Genomic DNA, 15,288 nt, shown 5'->3' with positions numbered 1-15,288 from the left:
CAGCCGTAAGTCACGCTGCCGCCGCAAGTCACTGCCGTCGCAACGCTCTCCTCTAGAATCAAGCGAAGTTTTTCCGTCAGAAGGCCGCGCAGGGGTACTTGCGTCCCGCCGTTACCATAGCGAATGGGCCTCCGGGCGGTAGATCCTGCTGCTTGCCAACATCTTTGAGCATCGGCAGCTCCGGAAGCTGGGGTAACTGGCGGGTAATTAGGCCGTGGAGTGGGATTTTAAAATGTGTGTCTTTAAAAGTGTTTATGGCCTACGAGAGCCCTAGTTTTTGTTCAGTCTCGACACCCTGGGAGTTGGGTCAAATTCCGTTTAGTCCGAGTCCTCGGGACGCTCAGCTTTCTGGCGTCTTTCCAACAAGCCCTTTCTTCTAAGAGAGAACAATGTCGACGAGCACAAAGAAATCCCAGACAAATAGGCGTGTCAAGCTACAACCGAAACTAGGCAGTTGATACACTTTGACAGAAAAGCGCTTCAGAGAGACAGTCAGTGTTCGTTGAAGCTGTATACTAGGCAGTTGATACACTTTGACAGAAAAGCGCTTCAGAGAGACAGTCAGTGTTCGTTGAAGCTGTATACTCCGACATGAACTTCTAGGCCTTCCAGAGTATTCAAAAGTAGTCAAGACATGCATCCAGCCCCGAGAAGCCTATAATCTTAGATACACAGGAAATACTAAAACAATTTTTGTCTTAACTCTGTTGTGTGGTGCTGATTGTAAGTTCTGTAGGGTTTAGTGGATGAGGATGTAGATCAGTAAACAGAAGTCTAGTGAAAGAGATGACGATAAAACTAGGCATTTGATTTATGTCAATTAGATGGAAGGAAGAAGACTAAGACTAAGACATTCCCGGAAATTACCAAGTACCAAAAGTTGTCAAGCATTGAAAAACACTCTAAACTGTTACTGATTAATTTAGACCAGACTTCAATTAAGAACTCCAGAACTTCTTTACTGAAATTAATAATTTCCACAAAATTGTGAGGAACTACAGAATCTTAGGATTTTGTAGGAAGCCAACTCCATTAAAAAAAAAAATAATAAAGTGTATGTGCAATTAGTGTGTGGTGATAGTAATCGTAATATTTGCTTGACTAGAACACTTTCTTTCCTCCACCAAGACAAATAATTTCTACATTCTCTGATAGCTGGTGAGTTTGAAGTTGCGATGGGTGGTTTATAGTGCTTAGGCTTTCCCACATTTCCATTTGGATGTTTTTAATTTTAGTATTTATATCCCTTGTGATTAATAGGTAACTTTTAATCCAGAGTGTTTTGCAATTGCTAGATTTTACTCTTAACTGCTTATTAGCGAGTGTAGAGTCAGTGGTGGAGGTATAGTTTGGAACCACCAATACCTCACTTCATGTCGTGATATTGAAGTCCCAAAGCCTAGGGCTTCCCAAATTTGCAAAGTTTGGTCTAGTTTGTAGGCAATGGTGTTAGTAGGTCTGTGCCAGTGAGTTATGGTGTCAGCTCATCTGGTGGTCTGGCTTCTGCAAGCTCCGTCTTTCATACAGTGGTGAGATCCAAGTCATTAGTCCATGAAGGTCATACATGGGAACAGGTTAAATTAAGAAAGTCCTAACAAGCCTCGTTAATAACTTCAGTTTGGGGAGCATCAGAATGAGAGGCAATTCTGCTTCAGAATCAAGGCAGAGCCTTGTATACTGGCCATTGCAGGACCTCAGTAGAAGCAGAAAAACTTTTTAGAGTTTATATTTTACAAGAACTCACATTGAAGTCATATATTTGAGCATAGCCTTGTGTTGAATACACTCCTCATTAGATGGGTTGATACCCCATTTAAGATATTCAGCAAACTCAGCAGGAAGAACCCAGGCCATCCTGGAGGTTTAAACACAGCTCTAGTGGAGTTATAATATACCTCCTCTGATACAAACAGTGAAAAAAAATATAACTTACCTTTCAAACTATAGCTATATGTAGGAGAATTGGATTTAGAAATACAGAATTAGAGAGGTAGATACAAATACAAAGAGGTAGATTAGAGAGCTGAAAATCAAATAACTGATGTTGATGAGAGGCTTGAGATAATCAGAGAATATTGAGGCAAAGAACAAAGGTATTAAAACTCTTAGAATGTATGTGAAAGAAACAAAGATGGTTTGACATGAGATTAATAAGTGCCCCTAAAATAGAGAACACAGCAAATGGAAGAAGAAATGTCCTTACTGATAAAGAAAATCTATAGATTAAAAGGATACAGGAGTAAGAATTATAGGAAGAGTATTAAGAGTATGCTTATCATGATGAATACTGAGTAATGTATAGAAATGTTGAATGTATTATGCATCTGAAGCTAATATAACACTGTATGTTAATTATACTTCAATTAAAAAGGGATATATCATGTTCCATAGAAAAATTTCTATAGAACAGTCAACACTAAGATATATCCTGGTTAAGTTACTCAGTTTTCAGAATTAAAGAATTCTCTGGGTACCCAAGCAAGAAACAAATGCAGCAGCCTGGGGTGGGGGGAATGTTGGAGAAAAAACAATGAGGGTTTCTTAGACTCATCTAGAGCACATTCAGTACTGGAAGACATTGAAAATATATTACAAAGCTCTGAGGGGAAATATAATGTGTTCCAGGAAAATTATACTCCTTTGACTTTCCAGGTTGTCACTTGAATATAATTAGAATTTGTGGGGGCTCTATCCATTTTTATTCCTGTTGGCACACTGCATTTCTGAGCCCATCTCTGTTTCATATAACTTGACAAACACAACCATAGCAACCAATGTTTTACCATCATTGTCTTCTAACTTCTTCCCCTTGAATTCAAGTTCATTAGTAAGTAATCCATCTTCTAGGTTATCACGAGAGTTTTGCAAAGGTTTTTTTCCAATACATTTGCCATTAATAACATAAATACTATCCTTTCAGCTTCCAGTAACAGTTTCCTTGTTACCTGCTGCCTGACCACTATGCTAGTGACTTATATTTTAGATTTTTGTTATGGCAGTTATTAAATCTGGACCTAAGTCTTTATAAGTCATGATAAACTTTGCTAAGTTGTGGTAACAACTAACCCCTAAGTGTCAGTGGTGTAAAACAATAAAGGTTTATATTTTTGCACAAAATCCATGTCTTTTGGGAGATCACTATGGTTGTGCTTTATGTTTACCTCACTCTGGCACCCAGATTGCTAAACTACCACTATTTGGTACATTCTTGTCTTTGTGGCAAAGGGAAAGACAACTCAAGAAGATCTTGCACTGCAGTTAATGGCTGTTGTTAACGCAGTGGCCAAAACTAGTCATATGAGCTCTGAGTAATCATAAGGGGGACAGGAATTGTAATTTCCAGAAAGCAGAAAGCAAGAAATATTTGATGAACAACATTTATAACATTACAAGCACTCTCAGGCGTGATATCAGAATACAGTATTCCCTCTCCTTGCGCATGGACTAGACCTATTAACTTCTTTCTGATGAATAGAGCTCAAACACAACACAACAGCCATTCTGAGTTGGGGAGACAGAACTGAAAATTCTGTGGGACCAAGGCAGGTAGAATTTTCAGAGCAGAGTGCCAGAGAGTAAGTGTATAGAGAAAGCTCTTGAGATCTTCAGGGAATTTCTCTCAGCCTTAAACTGACTACCGATCAGTATATGCATGTGGGGAAATTACCCAGGACTAAGGAATGAACCACTGGGAAGAAGCAGGCAGAACAAGTTAGGGGGTTCACACAAGGCTGGGACTAGTTTACATTCCCAGTATTTTTAGTGGAAGAACCCTGTAATATCTGGGGGTGTTGAGTACAGTAAGGACATTGCCTCAGTAGTGGAGAGACATTAGCTATAGATGAATGGCTGTTCTGATCTAGACTAGAAAAGCACAAAATCAAGCCTCCAAAGGGTCACGCTATATCCAAGTAACTGTGTCCCAGATCAAAACTTGAAAGTGCTTAGAGGACTAAAATAAAATCCAGCACTAAACATCGTAAAATTTACAATGTCTGCCATCAGATGAAAAATTGCAGGATAGGCGAAGATGTAGAAAACACTCCAAATGAGGTAAAAAAGAAATCGGTAAAAGCAAACCAAGAGATGGCACAAATGAAAGAATTAGTAGATGAGGACATTAAAATAGCATAATTATACTTAATGTGTTCAAGAAGGCAGAAGGAAGCATAGCATGGAAAGATTAAGAAGAGACAAATATAAAAGACCCAAGTCAGACATCTAGAGATAAAAAAGAATTCAGTGTCTAAAATGAAAAGTACACTGGGTGGAATTAAGAACAGATTAGACATTGCAAATGAAGAGAGTAGTGAACTTAAAGATTTAACAGTAGGAACTACCCAAAATAGAACCAAATGAGAACAAGAAAGGATCAGTGAACTATGGGACAACTTCAGACAGCTTTATATATCGTAATTGGAGTTCCAGAAGGAGGAAACAAAAACATACATGAAGAGATGATGTCTGAAAAGTTTTCACATTTGATAAAAACTATGACCCCACAGACTTAAGAAGCTCAATGAAACTTTAGACACAGGAAACAGGAATAAAGCCACACCAAGCACCTTCTAATCAAATTAATACCAGTGACTAAAAAAAATCTTAAAAGCACTCAGAGGAAAATAAAAAGAAGACACACTACATGTAAAGGAACAAAGTTAAGAATAAAAGAAGACTTAGAAACAATGCAAGTCAGAAAACTGGAGCAAAACCTTTAAGTACTTAAAAAAAGGCCCACAAAACAAAACTGTTGACAGGATTATATACTCAGCAAAAATATTGTTCAAAAATGGAGATGAAAGAAGTGGAGATGAAGTAAAAACATACAAAAATGGAATAAATTAATTGCTAGTAGACTAGAACTGTTAAATGAAAATCTTCATTCAGATAAAAGGAAAATGATGTTGGAGGGAAATCTGGACCTACTGTAGGGGTTCAAGAACACTGAAAATGATAAATATGTGGGTAAATAAAAGACCAGTCATTTTAAAAATTTTCTTTAAAATCTGTTGCTTAAAGAGAAGCTTATAATGTGTTGTGGGGTTTGCAATACATGTAGAAGTAAAATTTATGATAATACAAGATGGGATGGGAAATGGCTCTTTTAGTATGGGTTTGAGTGTAAGGTTCTTTTAGTGTGTGTGAGGTGGCATAATGTTATTTAGGGCAAACAGAAAAGTTAAACATGTAGTATAAACCCTAAAGTAATCAAAAAGAAAACAAAAAGTTGTAAAACAATAAGCCAGTAATGAAGATAGAATAGATTCATAAAATATACTCAGTTGTTTCAAAAGAACAGAGTAAGAAAAAAGGGAAAAGAGAACCGCACAAATAGAATACAAATAGCAAGAGGGCATACAAATTTAGTTATATCTATCGCATTAAGTATAGATAATTGAAACATGCTAATTAAAAGTTAGAGATCATCAGAGTAGATCAGAAAAAGCAAGACCCGACTATATATGGTTCATAAGAAAAGCACATTGAATATAAAGACCAAATAGGTTAAAAATGAAAAGTAGGCAAAGATAAATTACACTAACATTAATGAATAGAAAGTATCTATATAAATTTCAGACAAAGTAGATTTCAGGGCACCTAATATTACTATAGATAAAGAAGGATAGTTTTTAATAATAAAGTTGTCAGTTCGTCAGGAGGACATAGCACTACTAACTACTTATATACCTATTATCAGAGCTTCAAAATAATATCTTCAGTCTAACACTCTCCCAACTGAGCTATTTTGGCGCCTTTTAGAGCTTCAAAATAATATGAAGCAAAAACGGCAGTATAGAAAGGAGAGACCAATGCATTCATAATTATATTTGGAGATTTCAACATCCTTATTTCAGTAATTGATGAGGAAGTATACAGGAAATCAGTAAGAATGCAGAAGACTTGAACAACACTGTCAAACAGGTAATTATAATGGTAGAACAAACACTTCACTCAGTGACAGCAGAACACATTTTTTTTTTCAAAGGTAGGTGGAACACTTACCAGGATAGTCCATATTCTGACCATAAGCAAGTCTCAATAAATGTAAAATAATTATAATCATACAAAGAATGTTCTCTGCCAACAATGGATTCTAAGAAATCAGGAAAAGAGAACTAGCTACAATATTTCCATGTATTTGAAAACAAAATAACACAGTTCTAAATAACTCATAGGTCAAAGAAGAAGCCAAGAGGGAAATTTTTAACTGAAGGTAATGAAAATACATCATTTCAAAATTTGTGGAATAAATCTCAACTAGTGCTTTGATGGAAATTTATAGAATTAAATGCTTATATCAAGAAAGTAGTCTCAAAGATCTAGGCTTCCATTTTAAAATACTAGAAAAAGAGAAACAGATTAAGCCCAAAGTAAAGAAAAAAAAGGGAAATACTAAAGATTGGAGAAGAAATCAAGTAGAAAACAAAATTAACAGAGAAAAAATCAAGGAAAACCGAATACATTTCCTGAAAGATTAAAATCTTTTTGTGAGCTCCCTTGCTCGTGAAGTCTTTGACTTGGGTTCCTGTTCCTGCTTGGTTTAGCCTCTACTTATTTCTCTGACCTTATTTCTTTTTTATTTTCTCTATTATGTTTATGCTGGCCTTTCATATTTTCTGTTGTCTTCTGTACTGGCACATGATCTTTGCACATGCTGCTTCCTCTGTTTGCCCCATCCTCAACTGTCTCAGTGTTTCTAATTCCCACCCATTTTCATCTAGTTTATGTCTACTCATTCTTTAGACTTAGGTTTGATATCCTAGTCTAGGGCATACACTACCCTAACCTGTAAACTCTACTAGGATAGATGCTGTGTCTTGCTCAATATTTTATCTTCAGCACTTAACGTATGCCTGGCTCATGGTGGATTCTCAGAAAATATTTGCTATACACATGAATTCCTCGTGGTAGACCTGCTGTCTTAGGATATGACAAATTCAAACATTACTCCTTTCCTGCATTTCATGAATCAATATTCTGAGGGTTGAAAGATTATTATTACTGTCAGGCTTATGAGGATTAAGAGAGTATTTAGAGATTTCACCATCTTCAACACCACTCCCGCCTAAATATCTATACTTCACATAGTCACCCATTTCTTTGTGAAGATCTGCTGGAGAGTTAGGTACTTTTTGGTGATGTATTATTACTGTAGTGTTAGAAAGTTTCATCATTAAGGCTACTGTTTGGTTTATTTCATTGTGTCACCCATACCAAAAAAAGAAACTTGGTACAACTTGTGCCAAATAAATAGTTAAAAATCATAGTAAATTAGAGAGGAATTTATGAGTATTTCACATGCAGATACTTCACTTCATAGTTTAAAAATATATCAATGACTAGAAAGTGAAATCAATGCTTCAACACTCTGATTTCAAGAATTGTGCACGAAGAAAAGAATGTGTGCTGGTGAAATTTTTGTATCTCAGACATTGGCTTTATTCCATGCTAGATTTTTTTTTTACTCCTCAAAACAACTCTATGATGTAGAAATTCACACCACTTTTTCAGGCAAACTTTTATTTTTTTATTTTTATTTTTATTTTTTTAAAATATTTTATTTATTTATTTGACAGACAGAGATCACAAGTAGGCAGAGAGGCAGGCAGAGAGAGAGAGAGAGAGAGAGGGAAGCAGGCTTCCTGCGGAGCAGGGAGCCCGATGCGGGGCTCGATCCCAGGACCCTGAGATCATGACCCGAGCCGAAGGCAGCAGCCCAAACCACTGAGCCACCCAGGCGCCCCTCAGGCAAACTTTTAGTGATTTGCTCGAAGTCTCAGACTTAACATTGTGTTAAAATGCAAACCTAATTTTCCTGTCAAAACCTACCATTTTCCCACAGCCACCTCCACCAGAAAATGTAAACTATTAAAAATTTTTGCCGCCCTAAGGATCAAATGTTTAGGTCCTAATGATACATTAGCTAACAATGGCTAGCAATTATTTCAGTTTGTCTAACTATGACACAGTCAGTTAAATGGTTTCTCCAAGCTAAAATTGCAATCAACTATTCACACATGGCACCCTAGTAAGAAAAAGAAGGTAGAGGTAAGATTTTGTCTAACATCAACTTAAATATGTAAAATTCCAGCTTCCCATAGTGTAAATCATATGAAAACAGAACAGTGGGAAATTAGAAAATGTGGGTAGTAAAAAAAAAATGCTTAATATCATTTAAAAGTTTGTCATCTACTATGAAAACTGAAAAAAGAAAAAGAGTAGCTGAAGAGAAGTGTTCTGACTTAAGGGTTATACTTTAGTATTATATTCAGTGAGGTACACTATTGCTACAGAAGTTGGGAGAGGGAGGGCAGTCCAGAAGATAAGTTTCACCTTGTTGCTGGGGCTATGAGTTGAGACATTTTATTCTTTAGCAGATAGGAACCTATGTGAAAGAATTCTGATGTCATAATTTTTGGGTGTCACTGGGACATTTGATCATCATTCCTTTGGAAAAGTTGGTACAAACAGAGGAGAGCCTCAGGGTCCAGGGAACAGAACAGAGGACAGTACAAGGTGTATTCTTATTTTTCAATTGTCCTTATTTCTGTCACTGGGGAATTTCAAGGTTCTTGAGGAAATAGAAAAGAAGAGTTAGTCCAGACTTTAGGGAGAAGATGCAAAGAATCCCTTATAGAAAGAGCCATAGAGAAATTTGTAAGGTACAGTTTGAGGCCTTTGGTATGGGATGAGGATATAGTTACATTAGATTAGTTTGTATTAATTGTTGAGGGAAAAACTGGAAGCTAATGATAGTGAGGAATTTGGGATATAAAGTGAGAGGAGTCTCATGATTTTGTACAGACTGTAGGTTTAGAATAAAAATAAATTCATTCATAGATTAAAATATTTCATATTGTTGGAGAATAAGGCAGTGACAAGAATAAAACTGTCAAACTGCAGAGACAAATTTTTTGTTGAGTTTCAGCTTGGTGCTGGAGCTATGAAATGTGATATTTTATTCTTTACCAGGTAGGAAACTATGTGAAAGAATCTTCTGATGTAATAATTTCTGGGTGTCACTGGAACATTTGATCATCATTCCTTTGGCAATTCCAGCCTTCTATGGAAAGTCAGTAGAAGCAGTTGATTTATTCACCTCTACGGGAATCAGACTCAGCCTATTTTGGTAAGTCTATGTATCCTTGATTGAATTAGCTAACACTTAATACCTACATAAATAAGATAGTTACACTAAACCATAGATTTTACTGTAGTTTTACTAACTTATCAATGAGCCTTTCACTTTTTTTCCTTGATAAAGGAAACCCATAGTCTATAAAAATCAATATATATTATATTCAAATTCCTAAATTTAGTTTTATTATTACCACAACAAACACTTACTTATTAGGCATAGAATACTGTTCTAGGTATAAAAAACAGTTATAAGACATATTTCATTTTTCCCGTCTTTTGTTGAACACATACACGTTTATATAAAATAGTTATTAATGACTGTGTGCCACTGTTCTAGATATTAAGGATTCAGTCAGTGGTGACAAAGATAGGCATGAAATGGGGAGAGGATGCAATGATAAGAAAAACATTTACCCAAAATTAGTTCTCAACAGGGGATGATTTCTTCCCCTCTCCACCGGGGAACATATGGGAATGTCTGGAGACATTTTTGTTTGTCACAACTTTGGGGGAGGGGTGCTATTGGTGTGTAGTGGGTGGAGGACTTCATGGTATAGAACATCCTACAGAGCACAGGCCAGCTTCCTCTCTCCCCAACAAAAAGCTATGTGGCCCCAACTGTGCATCGTGTCACAGTAGAGAAATCCTGATTAGAGTGGTATCTGTTCCAAAGCCAAAACAGAGGGTGCTAGGAAAGCTTCTATAGTGGAGTGGTTATAGAAGGATTCTCTGACCAAGTGAAATGTAAATTCAGACTTAATGAATGAGTTGGTCCTAACAAGTAAGGAGTGGGGAGCAGTGGGGTGAGGGAAGAGTTCTAAGAAGAGGCTATAGTAGGCAGTAAAGAGCTTATTTTATATAGTTGTGTGTGTATGTGTATTATACTTATATCTCATATGTATGTTACATTGTGTGTGTATGTGTACATAGATTTAATAATGCCCAGCAGCATCTCCTGGGTACTAATAGTTAACATTTATTGAGCACGAACTATGTGTTAGGCACTGCATTTTACTTGTATTACCTTTTTTAATCCTCACTATTATCCTGGAAAGAGATACTATTATTCCCGCTTTATCCTTGGGAAACATACTTGGTTAAGTACCTTGCTTAGGATTTCATAGTCGAACTCTCCCACTTTCTTAACTAATATGCTGTAATTATGGGGGGGGGGCGCTGATGAATGATCATCAAGTACAGGGTTAAGGGAAGCTATCGTGGAGGATGTGGGGCTTGGCTCTACTAGAAAGGAAGAGAAGGGCTTGGCAGAGAGTTGGGGATTGGAAGTAGAGGCTCAGGCTTGTTGATTGTAACACCCACTTCAAACAAGCTAGTTTTTTTCCCAATAGAGCAGAAAGAGATTTCAGTAATGTTAGCCACAGAACACACTTTACTTCTTTTTTTTAAATTTATTTTTTATTTATTTTCAGGATAACAGTATTCATTATTTTTATACCACATCCAGTGCTCCATGCAATCCGTGCCCTCTCTAATACCTACCACCTGGTTCCCCCAACTTCCCCCCGCCCTGCCACTTCAAACCCCTCAGATTGTTTTTCAGAGTACCATAGTCTCTCATGGTTCACCTCCCCTTCCAATTTCCCCCAACTACCTTCTCCTCTCTAATTCCCCATGTCCTCCATGATATTTGTTATGCTCCACAAATAAGTGAAACCATATGATAATTGACTCTTTCTGCTTGACTTATTTCACTCAGCATAATCTCTTCCAGTCCCGTCCATGTTGCTACAAAAGTTGGGTATTCATCCTTTCTGATGGAGACATAATACTCCAAAGTGTATATGGACCACATCTTCCTTATCCATTCAGCATTCAAATTGTATGTGAGGGGGAGTTATATAATATAACATTCATATACTTTTATAGATAGTTTAAAATGTCAGTTTCAGAATGTTTTTATATACCTGTGACAAAATAATAACATTAAAGACGCCAAAGAACTTTTTGAAGACAACTCAGCCCCATGCCATTATTTTAACTTTCTGATCTAGGTTTTCAGTGAATTATGCCTTTTCGGTTTGGGACCCAGCCAAGGAGGTTTCCAGTAGAAGGTGGAGATTCTTCAATTGGGCTGGAATCTGGGCTGAGCTCCAGTGCTGCCTATAATGGGAAAGAGATGTCACCAACTAGGTAAGGTCTGCTTGTCCTGATGACTGAGGAAATGTGTAGTGACTATTATCAATGTAAGCTTGAGTTGATGATGTTCAATATTGGCAAGAACAAAGTCCAGGGCCATTAAGTTAACATTAACAAACATTGCTATTATGAAATTAGTATTAACAGATTCCAGGTTTTCTAAGCACTAGTCTGTTTTCGGTACCTCTGTAAGTCTCAGTGATAGACCAGTTCTCTTTTTGGGAAGGGGGGTACATTTTTAGTTAGATTGTTGTTATTGTTGTTTTTGATATTTACAAGAAAGATGACATTCATTTGAACAAGCAAATCTTTAAGACTACTATATGCCAGGCATAAGGCTACAAATATTAAGAAGTCCCCAACCTCAGATTTAGTGTCACTTTGGCTTTGATTTGACTTTCAGCAGAAAGACAGTAATACAGAGTATGAATGTTTTATAAAGCAAAATCATTTTCTACAAACTGGAGAAAAGTATAACAAAGCGGATTTGTTCCACTTTGCTGCTGCTTACCAGAGCAAACCGTCAAATACTACCCTGTTAGACTCCATTCTCACGGCTTGGAAATTTTTAGAACACAGATTTGAGCTTAATAAGTCAGGTACTTTAAAAATCAGAGTTATTCAAGGATGCAGTACTATTTTGGGAAGTACTAAACACTTGTCTTTAGAAACGTCTTAGGTTAGGTATTATCTGGTGGGAATGTTAGAACAGAAATTCAAGCACTAGATGTATTTTGGGACTAGAAGTCGTTTAAAGATTCTTTTAAACCTGAGATTCAATCAGCATTTGAATAGTATATGGAATAGTATGTTCAGTTGTATATTTTTCCACAAATATTCCAGTTTTTAGGTCACTCAGTTGAATGATTTTAAGGTGCATGTATGCATAAAGTGCCGTAGAATCATCACTATGTTTACAACTATGCACTCCCCCCACTCCTCTTTTTTGCCATTGAGCAATCACTGCATATCATTCAAGATGATCATCCAGAGGGTTATTTTATATTTATGAATTTCTGCGTCTAAATGTATGGCAACAACCAGAACTTCTTTGCAGCATAAGTCTAAAATGTCTGGCTCATCAGGTCCACTCTGTTTTAATTATATTGTGACATTCAAAGTTTTCAAAATGATTTAAAACAGTTGATGCGCAAGCTTTGCTGCTCTGAAAAAATTTCCTTTTTAGTATCTAACCACGTGTCATTTGCTCTTTTCTCCAGGCAACTCCGAAGATGCCCTGGAAGTCATTGCCTGACCATAACTGATGTTCCTATCACTGTCTACGCAACAATGCGAAAGCCACCTGCACAAAGCAGCAAGGAAATGCATCCTAAATAGCATCATTAAGCCTTTTGTAGAGGTTTGACTAGGTCAAGGGTAATGGGCCAGTATCATCTTATGATCTGATAAACAAATAAAAGTGGTGGCACCTTTGGATGATGACGGTGGTGGAAATATTTTCTTTCAGTAGGAAAACACACAAGGTCGTCTGTAAAATATGTAGTGATAAGCCATCAGTTATGTTTGATAGATAAGACAGAATAATATTTCACAATTAGAAAGTACTTTAGAGATCATTTTGCTCACAGTGGATCATTAATATCAGTAATTTAAGATGAAGGTTAATCCACCTTGGTTATCCATCACGAAGGGCCTGTTCTAAATACTTAATGTGTTTTAGGCTGGTTTCCTTTGTTTATATTTGGGTTGTCACTGAGCTGAATCCTTTCATTTGGATACCCTAAGCCAATTTCTGGCTTGATATTTTTTTTTTGAAGATTTTATTTATTTATTTGACAGAGAGAAAGAGAGAGAGAGAGAGAGAGGGAACACACATGTGAGAGAGCACAAGCAGGGAGAGGTAGAGGGAGAGGGAGAAGGAGAATCTGGCTTCTCAAAGAGCAAGGAGCCTAATGTGGGGCTCAATCCCAGGACACTGGGATCATGGCCTGAGCCAAAGGCAGATGCTTAACTGAACTGAATCCCAAATAAATTGCAAACTTTAGAGTTATGTCTAAAAACAAACGATAACAGAGAGCTAATACTAAATAGTGGAGATAAAATGGAATAAATATCACTCAATCCTGAAGAAGGCAGGAAAAGGGGAAAAGGGAACAAAGATAATGAATTTAAGCTAAGTTATATTGATATTTACATTAATTACAAAAGGTCTAAATATTTGAATGAATAGGCAGAGAGGTTCTCAGATTGGCTAGAAAAGAAGATACTATCTACTTGGACTTACTTTAAATACTAAGACACAGGGGCGCCTGGGTGGCTCAGTGGGTTAAAGCCTTTGCCTTTGGCTTGGGTCATGATCCCAGGGTCCTGGGATCGAGCCCCACATCAGGCTCTTTTCTCTGCAGGGACCCTGCTTCCTTCTCTCTCTCTGCCTATCTCTCTGCCTACTTGTGATCTCTGTCTGTCAAATAAATAAATAAAATCTTAAGAAAAAAAAAAAGAAACATTTAAAGAAAAATACTAAGACACAAATTTAAAATATGAAAGGTAAAAATAGTTATACCATGTAAACATTAATCAAAAGAAAGTTGGAATAGCCTATATTAATAATAGGCAAGACAATTTTAGAACGAAGACTACTACCAGGGATAAAGAGGCATTTCATAATGTTAACATTGTTTGTAACAATTTTAAGTGTTTATGCAGAGCTTCAAAGTATATGAATCAAAACTGATGAAATTGAAAAGAAACAACTCCATATTTTATAGTTGGAGATTTCAACATCTTTCAGCAACCGGTAGAAGAATGATAGTATGACGGAAATGGTACATCTTTTCAAGTACACATGGAAAACTCCATCAAGAATAGACCACATTGCAGCCAGCAAGTCTCAATAAACTGAAAAATAGGCCAAATATAACAGAGTATGCAAGCATATTCCACAGGAGAATTAAGAAAAGGATCCAGAGAATCTCAAATACTGGGATACTAAATGACACGTTTTCAAATAACCCATGAATAAAGAGGAAATGACAGGAGAAATTTGAAGAGTATTTTGAGCTGAATGAAAATGGAAACATCAAAATGGATGGCATACAGATGAATAGTGCTTAGAAAACATTAAATTTTTACATTAGAAGAAAAGAAACATCTCAAGCGAATGATCTAAATTTTCACCCTAAGAAAGCAGAAAAGATGGGCAAACAAAACCCAAAGCCAGCAGTAAGAAAGAAAGAAGACCAGAGATCAATAAAATAAAAATAAAAGAGAAAAATTAATGAAACCGAAAGCTGGTACTTTGAAAAGATAACAAAATTGATAAGCCTCTAAACAATTAATTTCCTCTAAACAAGAAAAAAAGAAGACACAAACTACTGACATCAGGAATGAAAGTAGAGATATTACTGTAGATCATAAAGACATATTGAAAGGATAAACCAGTAAGTTTTTTACCAGTATGAATTCTTTACTCTTCTAAGGCCTTTGCCTTGAGTAAATCCTTCCTACACTGCTTACAGTGCTATTTCTAGGCTTTCTGTAAGGGGATTTAAGCAGGTTTGGGGACATCATGCTTTCATAATCTTCCTCCAGTTTGACATCAGCTCATCTTTAGACGTGATCATTTTAAAGCATATTTTGTTGAGGTGGCCCATTTGGCTCACTGTAGAGGTACTACGGTCTGGCAAGGTTGGTGAAGCACTCAGTGCTGGGCAGCTGCCATTACTATACTTCAGCACCTCCTTGAGGGATTCAGTTGCTGCTTCTGGCTGGTTACACCATGCTACCTTCCTCTTATGTGTGCTTTTCTGTCTCGTGCTTTGGCAGATGATAACAGGCTTTCATTTCTCAATCTCTTCTAACCACCAGCCCTCCCAACCTGCCACCTGGGCCATTCTGCCCCTGAGTAGTGTCTTCTGGGGTTGATGTCCTCTGGTATTGTGAAGTTTAAAAACTGAGTGGCCTTATCCATGTAGCTAACCTTCTTCTCTACTTTTCAGGACTTGAAAGGTTACCAGAGATCTGAGGGAG

At 36.8% G+C, this 15,288-nt stretch overlaps 1 protein-coding gene across 3 annotated transcripts; it reads left to right on the top strand.

Moving 5' to 3' along the window:
• The first annotated feature begins 46 nt into the window (after positions 1 to 46).
• Positions 47 to 12,738, top strand: FAM229B (family with sequence similarity 229 member B). 3 transcript variants are annotated; one of them, XM_032338788.1, is made up of 4 exons: positions 47 to 192; positions 8,974 to 9,130; positions 11,154 to 11,292; positions 12,519 to 12,738. In XM_032338788.1, exons 3-4 carry the CDS (start codon positions 11,168 to 11,170, stop codon positions 12,634 to 12,636), a joined length of 243 nt encoding a protein of 80 aa, XP_032194679.1. In that variant the 5' UTR covers positions 47 to 192; positions 8,974 to 9,130; positions 11,154 to 11,167; the 3' UTR covers positions 12,637 to 12,738. The 3 variants fall into 3 exon arrangements, with proteins under 3 accessions (XP_032194679.1, XP_032194680.1, XP_032194682.1); XM_032338789.1 differs by having other exon boundaries at positions 66 to 203; XM_032338791.1 differs by lacking the exon at positions 47 to 192 and adding an exon at positions 8,437 to 8,517.
• Positions 12,739 to 15,288: the final 2,550 nt, after the last annotated feature.

The sequence above is a fragment of the Mustela erminea genome, chromosome 4 (genome assembly GCF_009829155.1).
Source record: "Mustela erminea isolate mMusErm1 chromosome 4, mMusErm1.Pri, whole genome shotgun sequence".
In the NCBI taxonomy this organism is placed as follows: domain Eukaryota; kingdom Metazoa; phylum Chordata; class Mammalia; order Carnivora; family Mustelidae; genus Mustela; species Mustela erminea.
The sequence above is the reverse complement of the archived record's forward strand: the minus strand, read 5'-3'. Positions and strand labels throughout refer to the sequence as shown.

Coding starts and splice junctions, on each gene's coding strand:
- FAM229B (XM_032338788.1), top strand. CDS start 11,168: ATGCCTTTTCGGTTTGGGACCCAGCCAAGGAGGTTTCCAGTAGAAGGT. Junction 11,293..12,518: donor AAAGAGATGTCACCAACTAG/GTAAGGTCTGCT, acceptor TCTTTTCTCCAG/GCAACTCCGAAGATGCCCTG.